Source organism: Ranitomeya imitator, chromosome 1 (assembly GCF_032444005.1).
Source record: "Ranitomeya imitator isolate aRanImi1 chromosome 1, aRanImi1.pri, whole genome shotgun sequence".
NCBI lineage: Eukaryota > Metazoa > Chordata > Amphibia > Anura > Dendrobatidae > Ranitomeya > Ranitomeya imitator.
In genome coordinates, this window is record NC_091282.1 from 446560063 (window position 1) to 446583074 (window position 23012).

Sequence of the window (23012 nt, forward strand, 5' to 3'; positions counted from 1 at the left end):
CCTCCATGGTGCTGCCCCTCAGTCCTCTCCTCACACCCTCCATGGTGCAGCCCCTCGTCCTCTCCTCACACGGCTCCATGGTGCTGCCCCTCAGTCCTCTCCTCACACCGCTCCATATTGCAGCCCCTCGTTTCCCGCTCATCTTCTCCAGCAGGCTCAGCACTACGCAGCTTCCTGCTATCTAGTGTTCAGTTGACGGTAGGCCCCGCCCCTTCCGGTGACATCATTACCTCAAATAATCGCTGCCGTCCGGCTGTGTGTGCCCTGCCTTCTCATGTGTTTTTTTTTGTTTTGCTAGCAGGTAAGTGAGGACTCATTGAGTGGACACTCCCAGACACATCGGATACTTTGTATGTTAGGGAAGGGGCACAGTCCCTGCGCTTCCTCTGCAGCCTTCACCCTCGTGCTTTTCTAGCTGTGTGGGCTAGATCGCTGGTGAGCAGTCACACTGCTAATCAGCAGCATGGAGTCCGTGAGAACACGTGTAATGACAGACATAGCTGGGTGTGAAGGGTTAACTACGACTGTGACGGCAAGGGCCTGATCTGTGTCTGAGCTCCATAGTCATGAGAACACAGCGTACAGCGCCACTCCTGCCAACGGCTGTGTCTGGTATTACACCTTACCGTTATCAAGTGAGCAGAGCCGAGGTGCAACACCAGCCACATCCTCTAGGCATTGGGGGAGGTGAGAAGTAGCCCTGCCAATCCCATACTGGGTCCTGACTACACCGCCTGCAGTGGTGACCAGTATCTGCCAGATTGTCTAACTGCATCAAGATGGGAGCAGTAGTGATGGACCGCAGTGTCCGGTACTCTGTGAGCTCCAGTATTGCGTCTTATGATGTCAAACCGATTCTTCCCTGGCTAATCTGTACTGTATCAGGAATGATGGCGATGGAACAAGTGTCTAATCTGCGCTCATCAAGGTTCTGTGTGCTTATTGGTACTGCGCGTAGTGGCCAGACGCAGTGCGGACCACCTATCGGGTGCATATGCTCAGTAGGGATATGCCAACAGTGGGCACTGTCAGAATGGCATCCGTCCACCATAAGGACCTACCCCATTATACTTTGTGGGGGCCCTCTATAGCAGATCACAACTACTCTTTCCTATACTGTACACACTTTCAGCCCCTGTGTGTGAACTGTCCTGATGGCAGTGATACAGTAGATGGTGGGAAAAGCTCCCAGTATTTATTCTAGCATGGTGCACAGACTTATGCTCAAGAGAAACCTTACTTTCTGGTCAGTGATTGATGGCTATATGTGCAGGTACACCATATCTGTCAGCCCCTGAGAACAGGGAGCGCCCAATTACAAGTCCCCCTGCCAGATCACCTTGTGTCCTATGATTCCTCATGGTACGCCGACATATGTTGTGCTTGCTTGGGCAATTTGGAGGTAGAATTGTAGTTTCTGCTTAGTTCCTGGCTAGTCGCTTTGCACAATGAATATATATATGTTTCTCTCCCAGGATAATCTAGGTGGCATGGACTATCCCTGCCAGCCGCCGTACGAGGGTGCCCGGAGCTCCATGGCATGCACGTGGAGCTTGGCAGAGGCTCAACAAAAGCTGACCAGTTTGGCACTTCATAATTCGGAGTCTATAGACCAAGAACATGCCAAGGCTCAGGCCGAGGTGTCCGAACTGCAGCGAAGCGAGCAAGAGTGGAAACAGAAAGAAGCCGCTCTACCACTGGGTGAGAACTGGGGAATGTCTTCTTCGGATGCCTTTAGTCAAGATGTTTTTAATAAGGTACTGTAACCTGTTACTAAGTATTAAGTATGCCAGCGTGAGAAGCCATCTTGTAAAGAATTCCCCGTCACTAGCCCACGGCTTCACTCTGTGTAGCTGTCCCAGTCAGGGTTTACCTCACTGTGGGACAAAACCTCAAACTTTTCTGTATTATCCCAGGATAAATACAGGTATGTAGCTTCAACTAAATATGTGTCTTAGGCTACATTCACACATCAAGTGTTCGCTGTCAGGCTAAATCCGGCTAATTTTAAAAAAAAACGGATCCGGCGAATGTTGCCGCCGGATCTGTTTTTTTTTCCCCGTAGACTTGTATTAGTGCCTTATGACCTTGCGTTTCGTCCGGTTTTCGCTGGATCCAGCAAATCTGCCGTTTCCGGAAAAAATGTCCATAGCAACGTTTTTTGTCTCCAGCGAAAAAATACAGATCCGGCGCTTCCGGCTGTTTGCTAGAATGGGAGCCGGAAGGTGCCGGATCTGGAAAATGACGGATTCCGGCTCCGGATTCCTTTTTTTAAACTGAGCATGCTCCAATTTTTTTTTTTTTAACCAATAATCTAGATATGCTAGCCGGATCCGTTGAAAAAAAAAACCGGATCCATCGTATCAGTTTTTCACATTCTGCGCCAGTTCCGGTTTTTCCAACATTCGCCGGATTGTGCCTGATGCAAAAAACCTGATGTGTGAAAGTAGCCTTATACGCTAGTGCAGGGATTAGCACTCCTGCTAGTGGGAAACTACGACTCCCAGCATGCCATAGTAGCTTGCAGCTGTCAGAGATTGCTTGGAGTTGTAATTTTACAACAGCTGGAGTGCCGAAGGTTGCTGATCCTTGCTCAAGGGTAACTACTAGTGGTGAGCAAGTATACTCGTTGCTCGGGTTTTCCAGAACACGCTCGGGTGACTGCTTGGAGATTTAGTTTTCCACTCAGCAGCTAGATGATTTGCGACTGTTAGTTTGATTACATGTGGGAATTCCCTAGTAACCAGGCAACCCCCACATGTACTCAGGCTGGCTACTAGCTGTAAATCATGCAGCTGGGGCGATGAACACTAACAAATGCTCGTAGGTCACCCGAGCGTGCTTGGGGGGAAAACCTGAGGAACGAGTACACTCACTCATTACTAGTAACTACATTAGATGTTCCAAGACTTCACAGTAGTATTAGAAAAAGTTAGTGAAACCTTACACCACACACCCACTAAGGCCACGTTCACACGTTCAGTATTTGGTCAGTATTTTACCTCAGTCAGTAAGCCAAATCAGGAAATGGGTGATAAATACAGAAGTGGTGACGTGTTTCTATTATACTTTTCCTTTGAATGTTCCTCTCCTGGTTCTGACTTACAAATACTGAGGTAAAAAATGCACCAAATACTGAACGTGTGCACGTGGCCTTAAGGTACCATTACACTAAACGAATTACCAACGATCACGACCAGCGATACTACCTGGCCGTGATCGTTGGTAAGTCGTTGTGTGGTCGCTGGAGAGCTGTCACACAGACAGCTCTCCAGCGACCAACGATGCCGAAGTCCCCGGGTAACCAGGGTAAACATCGGGTTACTTAGTGCAGGGCCGCGCTTAGTAACCCGATATTTACCCTGGTTACCATTGTAAAAGTGAAAAAAAAAAAAAACAGTACATACTCACATTCCTGTCACGTCCCCCTGCGGCAGCTTCCCTGCACTGTGTAAGCGCCGGCCGTAAAGCACAGCGGTGACGTCACCGCTGTGCTCTGCTTTACGGCCGACCGGCGCTGACAGTCAGTGCGGGAAGCTGACGCCGGGGGACGTGACAGGCATCAGAATGTGAGTATGTACTGTTTGTTTTTGTTTTTTAACTTTTACAATGGTAACCAGGGTAAATATCGGGTTACTAAGTGGCCCTGCGCTTAGTAACCCGATATTTACCCTGGTTACCAGTGAATACATCGCTGGATCGGCATCACACATGCCGATTCAGCGATGACAGCGGGTGATCAGCGACCAAACAAAGGTCCTGATCATTCCCCAACGACCAATGATCTCCCAGCAGGGGCCTGATGTTGGTCGCTGTCACGCATAACGATTTTGTTAACGATATCGTTGCTACGTCACAAAAAGCAACGATATCGTTAACGAAATCGTTGTGTGAAGGTACCTTTAGAGTATGTGCACCCGACACATTTAAAACATTGGTACACCCACAGAGGTTTTCCTATGTGAAGACGCTTCAGGACAAAGCTGGTGGCCTTTTTCCTGAAGCAGCTGCGCTGGTGGTTTTGCCTTCATTTTTGGCACTGACTCCAGTGGTGCCTTTTTATTATGTAGCTTCCCAGCTGAAGCCATATGAAGAATGAATGTACCACTTTACAGTTTCCAAACACTGAAGTGGTTAAAAGAAGTAACCAAAGACTGAACGTATGCCCGCCAATGTCATTTTGTACATTGCTGTGCATTGTTTCTTTTTTGTCATGTCTGTGATGCACTTTTCCAGGTGGGTTCCAGGCAGAAACAGCCTGAAAAGGACCTTGGCCTCGATTCATAAAGACGTGCATTTTTCACGCGTTCTTGATGATGTGGAGGGCAAGACCTCTGATTCATTAAAAAGCGCACCCCCTTTAATAAATTGGGTGAGGCGCGAAGTTGTGTCCCTGCTGAAGTAAGATTTGCGGTGGAGTAAATACCGTCGCTCAGCTTGAATCTGACTGGAGTGACCACGCTGCAACTTAACCAACTTTGTTGCAGCGGAGCCAGTAAAAGGTCCCTTGTAGTGCCAAATGTGTGTATTCCCAATGCTTTGCATGGTTTGAATGCATCTCTAGGGGTAACAAGATGTCCGCACTGATCATTCATTTTTTTGTATATATGGTAAACATATGCTCCTTTTCTATTTCCACAGAGCTTTATCAATCGGGCTAAAAGCCAAGAAGATAAAGATGAATCATTGTCCTTTATACAGAAATATGAAATAAAAATTCGACATTTTGGTATGTGGAATTATTGTATCATTTTATGTTGCTTCTTGTACAGTAATACATGGCATTTATTTATAGCAAAGAAGTCATAGAAAGATATACTTACTGTATTTACACCTTAATCACTAAAATATTTTATTTTACTCATTTACGTAGCGCTGTTAATTCCACAGCACTTGACAGACATCATCACGACTGTCCCCATTGGGGCTCACAATTTGGATTTCCTATCAGTATGTCTTTGACGTATAGGAGGAAACCCATTCAAACACGGGGAGAACATACAAACTCCCTGCAGATGTTGTCCTTGGTGGCATCTGAACCAGGACACCAGCTCTGCAAGGCTTCAGTGCTAACTGCTGTGCTATGCTGCTCATAAAAAGAAAAGGAACACTAAAATACAACATCCTAGATATCATTGAATGAAATATTCCAATTGCAAATCTTTCTTCATTACATAGTGGAATGTGTTGAGAACAATAACACCTAAAAATGATCGATGTAAACCAAAATTAATATCTCATGGAGGTCTGGATTTGGAATGATACTCAAAATCAAAGTGGTAAATCAAAGTACAGGCTGATCCAACTTCAGTGGAAATGTCTCAAGACAAGGAAATGATGCTCAGTAGTGTGTGTCCTCCACGTGCCTGTATGATCTCCCTACCATGCCTGGGCATGGTCCTAATTGCGGTATGTTCCCACGGTCAGTAAATGCTGTGGGTTTGGCGCTGCATACATCCACAGCGTCCAACCCGCAGCTGCCAGATGTTACAGCATAGTGAATGGGATTTGAAGAAATCCCATCTCCACTATGCATGCACGGACAATTCGGCAACCCGGCGTACACAAACATGTGGCGCGACTTTCGAGACCGCAGCATGTCAATTTATCTTGCGGAGACGCTCAGTCTCCACAAGATAAATGTCCCTATACAATGTATTGGGTGCAGTGATTCCGCATGATTCAATGAACACATGCGGAATCGCCTGCATTCAAAAGCTGGCAGCGCTTTGGACGGAGCGGACATGCGCTGCCAGTTCCTGACCATGGGAACATACCGTCAGGCGGCTGATATTCTGAGGGATCTCCTCCCAGACCTGGATTAAAGCATCAGTCAACTCTTGGACAGTCTGTGCTGCAACGAGGCGTTGGTAGATGGAACAAGACTTGATGTCCCAGATGTGCTCTATTGGATGCAGGTCAGGGGAACGGGCAGGCCAATTCATAGCATCGATGCCTTCATCATCCAGCAACTGCTGACAAACTTCAGCCACATGAGGCCTAGCATTGTCATTCATCAGTAGGAACCCAGGGCCTACTGCACCTGCATATGGTCTCACAATGGGTGTGAGGATCTCATTCCTGTACTTAATAGCAGTCAGGGCACATCTGGTGAGCACATGGAGGGCTGTGTGGCCCTCCAAAGAAATGTTTTCCCTCACCATTTCTGACCCACTGCCAAACTGCTCATGCTGAAGGATGTTGCAGGCAGCAGAAAGTTCTCTGTGGCTTCTCCAGACTCTGTCACTTCTGTCACATGTGCTCATTGTGAATCTGTTCTTATCTGTGAAAAGCACAGGATGCCAATGTCGAATCTGCCAATCTTGGTGTTCTCTGGCAAATGCCAGTCACCCTGCATGGTGTTGGGCTGTAAGCCGAACACTCACTTGTGGATGTCGGGCCCTCGTACTACCCTCATGGAGTCTGTTTCTAACAGTTGGAGCAGACACATGGGTGTTAGTCCTCTGCTGAAGGTCATTTTTCAGGGCTCTGGCACTGCTCCTCCTGTTCCTCCTTGCACAAAGGCAGCAGTAGCAGTTCTCTTGTTTGGCTGTTGCCCTCCTATGGCCACCTCTACATCTACTGGTGCACTAGCCTGTCTCATGGTATCTGCTCCATGCTCAGGACACTGTGCTGACAGACACAGCTACCCTTCTCACCACAGCTCACATTGATGTGCCATCGCGGATGAGCTGCACTACCTGAGCAATGTCTGTGGGTTGTAGACACCGCCTCATTCTACTGTACAGTACCTCTAGGGGTGAGAGCAATGAAAAATGGAAAAGTGACCAACACAACAGCCAAAAAGGATGAGAACAGAGAAATGGTTTGTGGCCACCCCCTGCAAAACCACTCCTTTATAGGGGTTGTCTTGCTAGTTGCCTTTCACTTCTACCTGTTGTCTGTGCCATTTGCACAACAGCAGGAGAAATTGATTCACAATCCGTGTTGCTTCATAACTGGACAGGTTGACTCCACTGAAGTGTGATTGACTTGGAGTTACATTGTGTTGCTTAAGTGTTCCCTTTTTATTTATTTTTTTTTAACACTGTATATACAGTTGCAATCAGAAGTATTCAGCCCCTATTGCAAATTGGGTTTTAGTAAAATTTACAAACTGTCTGATGTTTGAATAAACCAATGAAGCAAGAACATGAAAAAAACAACAAAACCAATATAAGATGTGGTTTCTTCAAATTGAACACAAAATACCACTTTAATGGCTACTGTAGTTTCAGATTTATTCAACTCCTTCATGACAAGCATCTTTACAACTTAATAGACCATCCGTTTGGTTGTTATAACCCGGTGCACACATGATGCATAGTGTTGTGAATTCTGTGGCTGAATTCACTCCTGTGGTCACAAGTGGTACTGCAGCTTCTGAGCTTCCTCCCTCAGGTGTTCTGGTGAGCTCGTTAACTGCTTCATTACTTAACTCCGCCTGATGCTGCTATCCTTGCTCCTTGTCAATGTTTCAGTGTTGGATCTGAGCTTCTCCTGATTGTTCCTGTGACCTGCTGCTCTGTATAGCTAAGTGCTTTTTGCTTTTTTGTTGCTTTTTTTCTGTCCAGCTTGTCTTTTTTGTTTTGCTGGAAGCTCTGAGACGCAAAGGGTGTACCGCCGTGCCGTTAGTTCGGCACGGTGGTTTTTTTTTGCCCCCTTTGCGTGGTTTTGCTTTAGGGTTTTTTGTAGACTGCAAAGTTCGCTTTACTGTCCTCGCTCTGTCCTAGAATATCGGGCCCCACTTTGCTGAATCTATTTCATCCCTACGTTTTGTCTTTTCATCTTACTCACAGTCATTATATGTGGGGGGCTGCCTTTTCCTTTGGGGAATTTCTCTGGGGCAAGTCAGGCCTATTTTTCTATCTTCAGGCTAGCTAGTTTCTTAGGCTGTGCCGAGTTGCCTAGGTAGTTGTTAGGCGCAATCCACAGCCGCTTTTAGTTGTGTTTAGGATAGGATCAGGTGTGCAGTCTACAGAGTTTCCACGTCTCAGAGCTCGTTCTTGTATTTTTGGGTATTTGTCAGATCACTGTGTTTGTTCTGATCGCTAAGCACACTGTGTTTCTGGATTGCCTTCATAACACCTGTCATTAGCAAACATAACAGCATAGCTAGGCGCTAACTTCTAGCAGCATTTTTTTTTTTTACAAATCTTAGCCCATTTCTGTGTATCAGTGGCCACAACTTTACTAATATTCTTGGGTTGTCGAGAGCGAATCAAAAACTTAGGGCTCTTTCAGATGTCCATGATCATCCGTCCCATCTCGGATCACAATGCATGGACTAGCTGCCCATTTCCCAACTCTTGAGCTTGACAGCCTTATAGAAATATTTTTGGCTGTCATGCTCTGGGTCGGGAGACTGGCAGCCAGTCCGTGCATTGTGATTCGAAATCGGACCAATGACCACATACATCTGAATGAGCCCTTAAAAGGATTCTGTCAGCGGGTTTTTGCTACCTCATCTGAGAGCAGCATAATGTAGGGGGAAAAAGACCCTAAATCCAGCGATGTATCACTTAGATTACTGGGTGCAGAGGTTCTGACACAATCAGAGCTTTTAGATTTAGAAAAAAGTAGAGCTGAGAAAGCTAACCCCGCCCACACTAGGCTCTCTGTGTACAAAGTCCATAGACAGTGAGCTGCTTATCACAGAGGAAGGGGGCGTTAATCTCTTAGTGATAAATCCATCACAGTTAGTAAACAGCAAGTGACACATCCCTGTAATCTGTCTCAGCCTCTATCTCCTGCTTTCTTCATATTACTTAGCAAAAAATGCTGACAGATTTCCTTTAAGAGATAAGACCATTGCCTTGCACAAACAATTAAAAGGATGCAAAAAAGATAGTAAAGGCATTGAATGTTTTTACAGTCTGTCTATACTGGAAGCATAGTACACAAGCTCAAACTTAGAGGAACCCCGTCTACACTACCTGAATGTGGCCGAAAGCAGAAGCTATTACTAACTGCCACCAGATTCCTGAGGAGATGGGTAGCCAAAAATTCTCAAGTGACTGCAAATGAACAGTAGCAAGAGGCACTGAGGTTTCAGTTTGCACAGTATGGACCATACAAAACGCAGAATATCTCTATGCCTGAACTCCACTCTGCTGACTCAACACAAGAATAGTTGGCATCATTATGCTCAAAGCCATATAAATAAGTTTTGGGATTCTGTTTTGTGTCGCAAAGCAAAACTGGAACTTTTTCACCATTTTGGATCAGCAGTGTGTCAAGAGGAGGAAGAATGAAGCATATGCCAAAAAGAGCACCCTACCCATAGTGAAGCATGGCGGTAGCTCTGGTGATGCTGTGGAGCTGTTTTACTTCCTTTGGCACTGGAAATTTGCAGTGTATGGATGGCAAGATGGACTCAATCGAGTATTGGGAAATTCTAAGCGACATCAACATGCCTTCTATTAGGAAGATGCAGCTTGGGTGTCATTTTACCTTCCAACAGGACAATGATCCCAAGCATAGCTAGAAGTAACGAAGACAGTTTCAGAAGAATTCCTTGAAAATTCTGAAGTGGCCATCAGTCACCTGACTTAAACCCTTAGAAAATCTTTGATGGAATTTGAAGAAATTGGTTGCTTCACTGAAAGCCAAGATTATTAGTGAACTAGAGGTCGTTGCTAGACAGTAATTGGTTAAGATTCCTCAGGCGCAGTGCCAGAAGCTGGTGTCTAGTTATGTATCACATTTGCAGCAGGTCATAACAGCCAAAAGTGCTCTACTAAGTACTAAACACACTTGTTATGAAATAGTTGAATAAGGCCACGTTCACACATTGACTAATTGGTCAGTATTTTAACTCCGCGTTTATAAGCCAAAATAAGGACTGGAATAATCATAGGAAAAGTATAATAGAAACACGTCACCACTGTGTTTATCACCCACTCCTGGTTTTGGCTTACAGATACTGATGTAAAATACTGAACGTGTGAATGTGACCTAATTCTGAGACTGCAGTAGGCATGTGGCATTTTGTATTGACATTGGAGAAACCACCTGTTTATATTTGTTGTGTTGCATTTTATATATTGTTGTTTTTTCATTGGTTTATTGCAAACAGCAGAAAGTTTGTACTTTTAGGCCATGTTCACACAGTGCGTTTTTTACTGCGGAACCGCAGCGGTTTTGCCGCTGCGGTTCCGCAGCTGTTTTCCATGCAGGGTACATAACAATGTAACCCTATGGAAAACAGTCACTGCTGTGCACATGATCCGTAATTTCGTTTAAAAAGCCGCGCAGAATAGCTGCGGCAAAAAAGAAGGAGCATGTCACTTCTTTTTCCTGAACCGCAGCGGTTCTGCACCCATAGACCTCCATTGTGAGGTCAAAATCGCAGTAAAACCCGCAGATCAAAAATATATCTGCGGGTTTTACTGCAATTTGATGTGCAGAACCGCTGCAGCAGGAAGTGCGGGGGAGCGGGCGGAAGTGCGTGGGCGGAGTGTGGCTGCCCCCCCCGTGCTCCGATGCCCCCCCCCCCCCCGTGCTCCGATGCCCCCCCCCCAGTGCTCCGATGCCCCCCCCCATGCCCTAATCTCCCCCCCCCCCCCTTATACTTGCCCGGCGTCCCGGTGTCCGTCCGGCCGTCTTCTCCCTGGGCGCCGCCATCTTGGAAAATGGCGGGCGCATGCGTAGTGCGCCCGCCGAATCTGCCGGCCGGCAGATTCGCTCCAAAGTGCATTTTGATCACTGAGATATAACCTATCTCAGTGATCAAAATAAAAAAATAGTAAATGACACCCCCCCCCCCCCCCCACTTTGTCACCCCCATTGGTAGGGACAATAAAAAAATTAAGAATTTTTTTTTTTTTTTTTTTTTTTTTTTTTTTTTTCACTAAGGTTAGAATAGGGGTAGGGTTAGGGGTAGGGTTAGGGTATTTTCAGCCATTTTAGCCCTAAAAAGCTTCCTAGGAAACACACAGTCTCTGCATAGAAAACTGCATAAAAAAAGGATAAAAAAAGCATCAAAAAACGCATCAAAAAAGGACAAAAAAAGGACCTGCGTTTTCTGCCAAGAGCTGCAGTTTTTAAAAAAAACTGTCCTGAAAAAAAAAGGATGGAAATCCTGAACGTGTGAACATACCCTTACTATTAATATTTTTTATTCCTATAGCGTTAACCTAGTCCCAAGCACTTTACAGTTAAGAGGGGACTTGTACATACAAGATTAGACATTACAGAGGAACACCTAGTTCAACACCTACCAAGATCAGTGAGGGCACTGCTCGCAAGCTCACAATTTGAGGAGATGGGGGGCACAAAGTAAAAGTAAAGTGCTGGTCCTGTAAGGTCCAGTCATTATAATAAATAGGGGCTTTCAGATAATGCTGCCTGAACCGGTCACCAGCCAGTACAAGTACAGAGTGCTACTGAGTGCATGGGTGGGAGAACAGGGGTATAGTTGGTTGGTATATAGTGAGGTGAGGCCAACAGCCAGTCCAAAGAAATGTATTTTTAAGAGCTGATTTGTGATAATCGGGTTGGGAACATTTTATTTAAATCATGTTTATTGAAGCAAATAAACAATACAGAAATGAAATCAATATAAACAACCACAGAAAGAATGGTGGAAAAACGTCCACAGATTACACAAAATAGAAACAGCTTTATTGGTAAAATCTACATACAAAAGAAAGACAGGGGCAGGACTGGAACAAGCGGTAAGACACATCACAGTATCACTGGTGAAAGACCACACATGGTGGAGACCGGTCACAAGCGCAAGTGCGCAGCACAATCATTACAGTAACAACATGTTAGCGTGACCTACCTAGTAGTATGCAAACCAGGCACCTGTGGGCTCCCACCCTCCCCGACGCGCGTTTCGGAAGTAAAAGACTTCCTTCCTCAGGGGGCGCCAATATTAACTCTTCCAGTTTAATAATGATAGTTATTGTTATTATTAGCAATCGTCGAAAAAAATATTCGTAACTCCAAATGTTAAATTACATGTATGTATTGATAGTAGATATCGCATGTAAGATGAGGAGAATTTGGAAAAAGGAAAGATAAGGAAAAGAGGAAAGAAGAGAAAAGAAAAGAATAAAGATAAAGACAAGAAAGTATAACCTAGACAATTGGGTACGGGGGAACTGAATTCCCTCCCTCGGGTCCCCCTCTCCCCCCTATCCAACAATGGAGAAGATGGTAAATTGCCGAAATTGGTTTCAGATCATAGAAGCAGGTTAAATTAGATAAACCGTGTTCAGAATGTAAAAACATCTGGAGCTATTCCAAGTATTGATCAGGGTCTAGATAGCCATTGGTCTAATTCTGGAGTTTCTCTGAATGCAATCCATGGAGCCCAAGTATTGTAGAATTTTGTAGGGTCCCCGGTAGTCTGATTTATCAATTGCTCCATTCTATAAATATCATTAAATTCCGCAACAAATTCAGAACATGAGGGGAATTTTTCTTGTTTCCGATACCGGGGAATCAAGTTCGGAAATGTCTGAGGAGATTCTTTTTAAACCCAGATAACGACAGGTCACATAAGGACAAGAGGGCGGCTAGTTCTGCTGTGGGCCGAACCTTACGAATAGATAGTTTATTATAGAGATCAAAGATTGACGTCCACAATTTCTGTATGGGCGGACAATCCCACCAAATATGGACATATGTTCCCTTTTCCTCTGCGCATCTCCAGTATGTATCTGGAATCACCGGGAACATAGTATGTACAAAGGAAGGGCATCTATACCACCTTGACAAGATCTTGTAGCTCCTCTGGGTTGGGAACATTTTGATTACACCTGTGAATTATATATATTATACAGATATACACTCAACATCAAAATTACAACACCAAGAAAGAAATGGCGTAGATGGATATGTTAATGATCTGCAATGATGAAAAAATGGAAACTAAATATTCAAAACATCTCATTTTATTCAGTATCAAGTATGAGCATCATGTGCAGAAATACACGCATTTGCATGCAATGGCTGCTATCCGTACGGTTATTAATTTTTGTCTGAGGCATGTTCTGTCAGGCTGAAAGCAGTTGGACATGCAAATCCTCAAGATCCTCTGCTGGCATCTCCCTTTGCAATTGCCAATCAGTGATGTCCCAGATGTGTTTGATTTGAGCAGTGTGAAGATGATGCAGGCCATAGTAGCTAGTGTAGACCACAGAAGCTGCTCACAGTAGCACAAGCAACATTTGGCTTGGTGTTATGTTGAAAAACTGGTCCTGGGACGCTTTTCAGAAATGGCCACATCACTGGTTCTATGACCAAATCAATGTAACACTGAGCTGTTAGTATAGCTGGGCTGGAATGGAGACTAGAGCGGACTGTAGATTATGCCACACCACAATCTTGAGTGTTGGATCTGTGTGCAAGTATGTGGTTTTTTGCATGGCACTCATACTAGATACTGAATAAATGGATATGGTTTTTGTACATTTTGATTCATTTTTTTATCATTAACCCCTCTTCACGACATGCGCCGTACTAGTACGGCGCATGCCGTGTCACCCCCTTTGATGTGGGCTCTGGCGGTGAGCCCACATCAAAGTCGTGACATGTCAGCTGTTTTGTACAGCTGACATGTGCGCGCAATAGCGGCGGGTGAAATCGCTATTCACCCGCCGCTATTAACCTGTTAAATGCCGCTGTCAAACGCAGACAGGGGCATTTAACCGGCGCTTCCGGGCGGCCGGAAATGTCATCGCCGACCCCCGTCACATGATCGGGGGTCGGCGATGCATCAGGAAGGTAACCACAGAGGTCCTTGAGACCTCTATGGTTACTGATGCCGGCCTGCTGTGAGCGCCCCCCTGTGGTCGGCGCTCACAGCACACCTGCATTTCAGCTACATAGCAGCGATCTGATGATCGCTGCTATGTAGCAGAGGCGATCGTGCTGTGCCAGCTTCTAGCCTCCCATGGAGGCTATTGAAGCATGGCACAAGTAAAAAAAAAAAAAAAAAAATGTTTTTAAAAGTATGAAAAAAATATAAAAGTTTAAATCACCCCCCTTTCGCCCCATCCTAAATAAAACAATTAAAAAAAAAAAACCTACACGTATTTGGTATCGCCGCGTTCAGAATCGCCCGATCTATCAATAAAAATAAAAAAAAGCATTAACCTGATAGCTAAACAGCGTAGCGAGAAAAAAATCCGAAACGCCAGAATTACGTTTTTTTGGTCGCCATGACATTGCATTAAAATGCAATAAAGGGCGATCAAAAGAACGTATCTGCACCAAAATGCTATCATTAGAAACGTCAGCTCGGCACACACAAAATAAGCCCTCACCTGACCCCAGATCACGAAAAAAGGGAGACGCTTCGGGTATCGGAAAATGGCACTTTTTTTTTTTTTAAGCAAAGTTTTGAATTTTTTTTCACCACTTGGATAAAAAATAATCTAGACATGTTAGGTGTCTATGAACTCGTACTGACCTGGAGAATCATAATGGCAGGTTAGTTTTACCATTTAATGAACCTAGCAAAAAAGCCAAGCAAAAAACAAGTGTGGGATTGCACTTTTCTTGCAATTTCACCGCACTTGGAATTTTTTTCCCGTTTTCTAGTAAACGGCATGGTAAAACCAATGGTGTCGTTCAAAAGTACAACTCGTCCCGCAAAAAATAAGCCCTTACATGGCCATATTGACGGAAAAATAAAAAAGTTATGGCTCTGGGAAGGAGGGAAGCGAAAAATGAAAACGCAAAAACGAAAAAGGGCCGCGACTTGAAGGGGTTAACATGTCTACCCTGTGATTTCCAGTATATTTATAATTGCTTGTATTGTACTAGGCAACAAAATATGGCTACTCTTGCTGTTTTGCCCTAAAAATCAAGTACATGTTACTGACCCCCGGTACCCACCTTTCCAGGAATGCTCAGCAGATGGAATGACAGCCAGTGTTTCCTGTCTGAATACCCCGACCTTGTCTGTGAAGAAACTGCTAGATATTTACTACTGTGGTGTTACCATCTTCAAAGTGAGCAGGTATTATTTCCGTGCTACCACTTTGCATTACTTATGGCTGATAAACATGGGGAATTCTCAGTCTGTCTGGTACATAAGGTTGTGCTTATAAGCAATAAATAAGTTCTGCACGTCGTATAACTAGTGATGAGCGAACGTCCTTGGATAAGGTGTCATATGAGCATGCTAACAGGCGATCCCTACATGTGTTGCAGCTGTCAAACATCCACGAGACATGCAGCCGCCGGGACTCAAACGTATTATTTAAGCCTGCCAAAGTTACTCGGGTAGCACACGAGCATGCTCGGATAACACCTCATCAAAGCACGTTCGCTCATCACTACTTATAACCTTTGAAACCAAAAGAATACTTAAAAAAAAATGTACAAGATGCAAGTCTGGCAATAAGTGAATATATGACATATCCAATTTTAATGGCGCCCTCTTGGAAATTCCCATAAGGTATACAGACAGTTAGTATCTCTTTCTAGCATATAGTCAGTGAATGATACTGTGTCTACTCTCCTTTGTGTATGTATTCTCTGTCTCTTGGTTTTGCAGAAGAACGCACTGATGGAACAAGTAGCTCATCAAACAGTTGTCATGCAGTTCATCATTGAGATGGCAAAGAGTTGTAATGTGGATCCTAGAGGATGTTTTCGGTTATTTTTCCAAAAGGCCAAAGTAAGTGGTGTGTTCTTTCTTTTGTTTGTTGTTGTACAGGTCTGTACACTGTCTTTTGGGGGTCAGATTGTATTAAAGGTGTTGCATGCGAAGAGAAATTATATCTCCCTCTAAAATACTTTTTGATTAGTTTCTTAGGCAGAAAATTCCCATTTCCTTATGCTGCAGATATGGTGCAGAAATTTCTGCAGCAATTTAGACTCCAAATGGATTTCTCTGCACAATGCAAATGGATTTCTGCAGGCATCATTTCAGTGAATTGGACCTATGCAGACATTTCTGCAAGCAATCTGCTCTATTTGCATAAACCCTAAATGGCTTCTATAAAGCGTCAAACGGGAGCCAGCTATGGTTTAGTGCAGACTGGGGAGGATGGGCAGAATAACGCGTTCCTTGCTAAACCAGTGCAAGGATATAGGCAATAATGTTCCATACAATGCTTGATGCAGGCATTGTGTTCTGCATGGTCAAAGCAGGGCTTCTATACACTTGGTAAAAAGCAAGCCTGTGTTCACTTATGGTTTTTTGCCTTTCTTCACAAGTACACATTGGGAGAATTTACGGATGCATAGTTGGGTGTTTATAAACCTATGATAACAATAAGCCTCTATTGTATTAATATGTATAGAAAATACAGCAGACTTTTTCTTTCTGCAGATTGGTGATAAAGGTCTAATATGTTAAACCCCCTCTAATACGTACCCTTTATCACCACCTTGTTTTTTAATTTGAATACGTTCCAAATCTCTGCTAAGTTTTGACAGCGTTTTACAGGTTGGAGCACAGACTTTTTTACGGATACAATGCTCCAAATCCTTTGCATAAGCCATTTTAAAACCTGCCACTCTGTATCTGCAGCTGCCACTAGAGGGAATCTAGCAGCTCAATACATACTGTCGTATGTATCAGAGCTCCCTCTAATGGTAGCTGCATGTAATTACTATTATATATTTTTATAGGCTATGTGCACACGTAGGAAATGTGATGCAGAATTTTCTGCACTAAATCTGCATCTCCTGGCAGAATCTGCAGGTGCAGATTTTCTGCAGTTTTTGTGCAGATTTTACCACTGCAGATTTTTATCATGGAGGGATGCAGAAACGCTGCAGAGCTGCACAAAAGAAGTGACATGCACTTCTTTGAAATCTGCAGCGTTTCTGCGCAGATTTTTCTGCACCATGTGCACAGCTTTTTTTTTTCACATTGATTTACATTGTACTGTAAATCACAGTGCAGTTCTGCAGCGTTTCTGCTGCAGAAAAAAACGCTGCAGAACTGCACTAAATCTGCATTGTGTGCACATACCCTTAAGGTTTACATCTGTAGTGCTGCTTACCCTCGTCACCATATCTGGTATTCACAACTATTCCCTGTGATTGAGGTGCAGCTGCTTAGTGCTCCCCCTCCTGGTTGGGATGTTATATTACATGACTAAGCATGGCCTGGTCCTGGCTTCTAACACAAGCCAGCTCCATGATAACAGCTTCTTCTATGCAGTCATATATCAGTGGCCGTGTCTTGTCATACTCGTAATGCAAGCAATGCCCCCTGAGTGAGCCTGATCTCCTGTGAATCTGTGCTACTAATTCACAGCTGTGAAGTCAGAACGTCCCCTCATGGTCCTGTCATCAGGAAGCTGTGGAGAGGCAGCCTATGTCTGTTCAACACTGGCCTCCCTCCCTCAGTAGTCCTTGTGCATAAAATGTCCGCTGCATAGTCTCTCACTGACACCCACTATCGGATACACAACCCCAGGAGTTCCCCCTGGCGAGCACTGTCGTCTGGCTGGGGAGGCACGTGTGATGCAGGAAGACTACTAAGGGAGGGACAGTAGTGCTTGGATAGACATAGGCTGCTTCTGCGCAGCCTCTTAGTGACAGGAGCGTGGAGGAAAGCAGATACTGTAACCATTTGCATGAAGCTAATACATTTTTATCTCCACTCAACTACCCCTTTTAAAGGCTTGGACCAATTTATAATAAATATACTGTAGTCATTGGAAATGTTTTTTGTTTTTTTTAAGAGTTTTTGGCTTATAATTCATATTTTTGTGTTTATGGTTGGCAGGCAGAGGAACAAGGGTATTTTGAAGCTTTTAAAGGTGAACTTGAAGCATTTAAATTAAGAGTTCGAATGCACACAGAATCTCAGCAATGTTCTGCGGCAATGGGACAGAATGCATCTTTTCACTCAGACTTTGGAAATGTGATAACACCGTGTTTAGGCCTGCCGGTATGTATGTGTAAGCACAGTCTTATCGCCTGTGCATTCAGGACTTTTAAGGTACCGTCACACCGAACGATATCGCTAGCGATCCGTAACGTTGCAGCGTCGTGGCTAGCGATATCGTTGAGTTTGACAGGCAGCAGCGATCAGGATCCTGCTGTGCCATCGTTGGTCGGAGCAGAAAGTCCAGAACTTTATTTCGTCGCTGGACCTCCTTGCAGACATCGCTGAATCGGTGTGTGTGACGCCGATTCAGCGATGTCTTCACTGGTAACCAGGGTAAACATCGGGTTACTAAGCGCAGGGCCGCGCTTAGTAACCCGATGTTTACCCTGCCAGCGTAAACGTAAAAAAAAAAAAAACACTACATACTTACCTTCCGCTGTCTGTCTCCGGCGCTGTGCTTCTCTGCACTGTGAGCACCGGCCAGCCGGAAAGCAGAGCACAGCGGTGACGTCACCGCTGTGCTCTGCTTTCCGGCTGGCACTCAGTCAGTGCAGAGAAGCACAGCACCGGAGGACAGACACCGGAAGGTAAGTATGTAGTGTTTTTTTTTGTTTTTGTTTGTTTTTTTTACGTTTACGCTGGTAACCAGGGTCAACATCGGGTTACTAAGCGCGGCCCTGCTCTTAGTAACCCGATGTTTACCCTGGTTACCAGGGGACCAGCATCGTTGGTCGCTGGAGAGCTGTCTGTGTGACAGCTCTCCAGCGACCAAATAGCGACGCTGCAGCGATCGGGATCGTTGTCTGGATCGCAGAAGCGTCGCTTAATGTGACGGTACCTTTACTCTATAGACCCTAAAGAGGCTTGCGATAATCTGTGGCACTAAGGAAATAATGGCCAAGCAATAGAAATGACATTTAGGGTCCAAAATCTGATAATGTACTCATTGCAACCTGTAGCAATGACTGTTATTTTACTAGTAAAGTATTTGTAAAATCCACAGAACATCACCTGCTGAGGTTCTCTGAGGACTAAGATTAAAATTGGGATGTTAGGACTACAGTGTGACATGTAGATCATTGTCCCATTGAGAACATGCACCTATTATTTGCAACCCACGACCATGACAGGACAAAAGAAATCAAACACTCGCATGTGACTTCGCTGTGATTCAGTTCTGTTTTACAGCAAAACCACAGCTCTAAAATAATCTCTCAGCTTTCTTTCCTGCTCGCTTTCTAAAACTGAACATGAACAAAACAGAATTCATCATTTTTCCCCCATCCCACTCTACCCCTTCACGAGACCTATCCATCAATGTCAATGGCTGCTCACTTTCCACAGTCCCACACGCCCAGTGCCTCGGGGTGATCCTCGACTCTGCCCTCTCTTTCAAGCCACATATCCAAGCCCTTGCCTCCTCCTGCCAACTCAAAAATATTTCCCAGATCTGTGTATTCATTGACCATAAAACCACAAAAACACTAGTGCACGCCCTTATCTCTCGCCTCAACTACTGCAACCTCCTACTCTCTGGCCTCCGCCTAGCACTCTGGCTCCACTCCAATCCATCCTACACTCTGCTGCCTGACTAATCCACCTGTCTCCCCGTTATGCCCCAGCCTCTCCTCTCTGCCAAGCCCTTCACTGGCTTCCTATTGTCCAGAGGCTCCAGTTCAAAACCCGCACGATGACATACAAAGCCATCCACAACCTGTCTCCTCCATACATCTGTTACATGGTCTCCTGGTACTTGCCTACACACAACCTCTGATCCTCATAAGATCTCCTTCTCTACTCCCCTCTTATCTCTTCTTCCCACAACCGCATCCAAGACTTCTCCCGTGCTTCCCCCATACTCTGAAACGCTCTACCACAACACATCAGACTCTCGCCTACCACGGAAACCTTCAAAAAGAACCTGAAGATTCACCTCTTCCAACAAGCCTATAACCTGCAGTGATCCTCAATCTACTGAACCGCCGCATGACCAACTCTACCCTCTCCTAATGTATCCTTACCCATCACCTGTAGACTGTGAGCCCTCGTGGGAAGGGTCCTCTCTCCTCCTGTACTTGTGTGTGCCTTGTTTTGCTCATGTTTATTGTACTTGTCTATATTTGCCCCTTTCACATGTAAAGCGTCATGGAATAAATGGCGCTATAAAAATGTATAATAATAATTAGAGCAGGCAAAATTTGAATTTGTGTGTTTACGCAGATTTTCCTGTGAAATTAATGTCCTTTAATAAGCCCTGGGGTCCCATAATAAACATAATGTGTAAAAGAAAAAATTTTTTTAAAGAGTCCTTATACCTGCCTCTCCACGCCATGATCAGGCATGCACATGCGCAGAACCCTCAGGGGCCTCACCAGAGCCCGAGTCCAAGCTCAATGTGAGAGGCTTGAGGATCGGAAGTTGTAAAGAAGAGCTTTAGTCGTGAAAGCCATGGTTGTGAAATGGAAGTATTTAAAAAAATAAATAAATAAATAAATTAACCTTTTCATGTCTCTTTATGGTTCAGAAAAATGGTGTCCAGCGACCTCCATTTTAATAAGTCTGCTCAATAAATATATATATATATATATTTTTTTTTTCGTCATATAATTATTTTCTTACCAAAGATATTCTAACTCCATTTTTCCCTCTGATCGCAGGATATACAACAGTTGGATCAAGTCCACCTTACAGAGCATATAGGGGAAGAGGACACCAAGATGATGGATGTGCTATAATTTCTTCTTCGGCCAATATTGCTACATGACCTGGGGTGGCTGTGTTATCAGTGACAATTCTAATACATGATGCTGCACTTTATTTATTGACGTCTTGGTTTTCCTTCCAATGGGCAAAATCTCGAGAACCATTTGTGGTGTCGATAGCGTGAATATATTGCTGCTATTTTATCAGGTCAGACAGGGGCATGGAACTGAACGCAGTGCTTCTGCCAATAGTAGTTTTGCCTTCAAACCTCACCATGGTTTTTATAAGGACAAGTATTTAAAAACTTGAATAAAGAGATACTGAGCTATGTACAGTACGATCTGCTCATTTGGTACATTTTTTTTTCCTTTGGTACCACCATGAACCTGATTATTATGATTTTTTTTTTTTTTTACTACTACCAGAATCCAAGTCCTAACAATTACAGGAACTGAAAAATATAAGCCTTACCTCTGTGAGATAATGAAATTCTGACATCATATCAATGTAGGAAACTCTTGGAATAAACATTACTGTGTTGCCTTTTGAACATTTTATCATAGTAATTTATTGCACTTTTAAGGGGATCTGTCAGTAGGATCAACCCTCCTAAGACCTTTATATGGTCATGTAGGTCATAGGAAGCTGAATAAAATGATACCTTGATATCTGCAATCTGATGTTTTATTCCCAAAAAATCTGTTTTTCTTATGTAAATGAGCTGTTAAGGTCTGTGGACCAGAAATGGATGTCCCTGAAAGTCTGCCTCTAGAGTTTATTTTACAGTGTGAGTCCTGTAGATCAGGACAGCAGGCTGTCAGTCATTACTAGAGTTGAGCGAATATGTTCGGATTCGGTCGTCGAATCTGAATTTGCCATATCGGTACCCTATTCATGCCGGATTTATCTTTGATCGGTTCCGAACATATTCGTTCATTTCTACTTCCATTGACTCCAATGGCCGAATTTTTAAAAATTTGCTCAACTCTAGTCATTACATGTCTCACACAGGTAAAGCCCCCTTTCATTTAAAATATGCTCTGGAGGCAGATTCTCGGGGAAATCGGTGTCGGGGCCATAGATTTTAACAGCTCATTTACATATAAGAAAAACCTGGATTTCTCTGGACTAAAAAATCGTATTGCAGATATCAATGCCTCCTTTAATTCAGCTTTCTATGACCTTCATAAACGTATAGCAGGCCTAGGAGGTTTGTTCCTACTGACAGGTTCCCTTAAAAGCTTTATTTATTTTTGAAACTTATTCTACAGTTTTATAGTTGATCGGATCATCATAGAATGATAAGTAACTTAGGATATGCATTCCATTACCGTGGGGAAAACATGATTTAGTCAGCCACCAATTGTGCAAGTTCTCCCACTTAAAAAGATGAGAGAAGCCTGTAACTGACATCATAGGTAGACCACAACTATGAGAGTGAAAATGAGAAAACAAATCCAGAAAGTCACCTTGTCTGATTTGGCAAGATTTATTTTGCAAAATATGGTGGAAAATAAGTATTTGGTCACCTAAAAACATGCAAGATTTCTGGCTCTCAAAGACCTGTAACTTCTTCTTTAAGAGGCTCCTTTGTCCTCCACTCATTACCTGTGGTAATGGCACCTGTTTGAACATGTTATCAGTATAAAAGACACCTGTCCACAACCTCAAACAGTCACACTCCAAACTCCACTATAGTGAAGACTAAAGAGCTGTCGAGGGACACCAGAAACAAAATTGTAGCCCTGCACCAGGCTGGGAAGACTGAATCTGCAATAGGCAAGCAGCTTGTGTGATGAAATCAACTGTGGGAGCAATAATAAGAAAATGGAAGACCTACAAGACCATTGATAATCTCCCTCGATCTGGGGCTCCATGCAAGATCTCACCCCGTGGGGTCAAAATGATCACATGGGGGACCTAGTGTATGACCTGCAATAGAGCTAGGACCACGTAACAAAGGCTACCATCAGTAACGCACTATGCCGCCAGGGACTCAGATCCTGCAGTGCCAGACGTGTCCCCCTGCTTAAGCCAGTACATGTCTAGGCCCGACTGAAGTTTGCTAGAGAGCATTTGGATTATCCAGAAGAATATTGGGAGAATGTCATATAGTCTGATGAAACCAAAGTAGAACTGTTTGGTAGAAACTAAACTCGTCATGTTTGAAGGAGACAATGCTGAGTTGTATCCAAAGAACACAATTAGTGATGAGCGAATATACTTGTTGCTCGGGTTTTCCCGAGTATTTGTGACTGCTCGGAGATTGTTTTTGTTGCTGCAGCTGCATGATTTACGGCTGCTAGCCAGCCTGAGTACATGTGGGGGTTGCCTGGTTGCTAGGGAATCCCCACATTTAATCAAGCTGTCTAGTAGCTGTAAATCATTCAGCTGCGGAAATGAAAACTTAATCTCTGAGTAGTCACAAATTCTCGGAGACCACCCGAGCAACGAGTATATTCGCTCATCACTAAACGCCATACCTACTGTGAAGCAA

The 23012-nt window shown here is 44.1% G+C and overlaps 1 protein-coding gene across 2 annotated transcripts; it reads left to right on the forward strand.

Annotated features, from left to right (window-relative positions):
* Positions 1–216: 216 nt before the first annotated feature.
* CDC37L1 (cell division cycle 37 like 1, HSP90 cochaperone) lies at positions 217–21065 on the forward strand. 2 transcript variants are annotated; one of them, XM_069764208.1, is made up of 7 exons: positions 217–301; positions 1476–1757; positions 4642–4729; positions 14862–14977; positions 15518–15640; positions 17708–17872; positions 20470–21065. In XM_069764208.1, exons 2-7 carry the CDS (start codon positions 1491–1493, stop codon positions 20545–20547), a joined length of 837 nt encoding a protein of 278 aa, XP_069620309.1. In that variant the 5' UTR covers positions 217–301; positions 1476–1490; the 3' UTR covers positions 20548–21065. The 2 variants fall into 2 exon arrangements, with proteins under 2 accessions (XP_069620309.1, XP_069620317.1); XM_069764216.1 differs by having other exon boundaries at positions 223–301; positions 1476–1701.
* The last annotated feature ends 1947 nt before the right edge of the window (positions 21066–23012 follow it).

What these genes read in the sequence shown, in the direction of transcription:
- CDC37L1 (XM_069764208.1), top strand. Translation starts at nt 1,491, where the DNA reads ATGGACTATCCCTGCCAGCCGCCGTACGAGGGTGCCCGGAGCTCCATG. An exon ending in TATTTTTCCAAAAGGCCAAA is followed by an intron (nt 15,641 to 17,707) that starts GTAAGTGGTGTG and finishes TATGGTTGGCAG; the next exon opens with GCAGAGGAACAAGGGTATTT. An exon ending in CACCGTGTTTAGGCCTGCCG is followed by an intron (nt 17,873 to 20,469) that starts GTATGTATGTGT and finishes CTCTGATCGCAG; the next exon opens with GATATACAACAGTTGGATCA.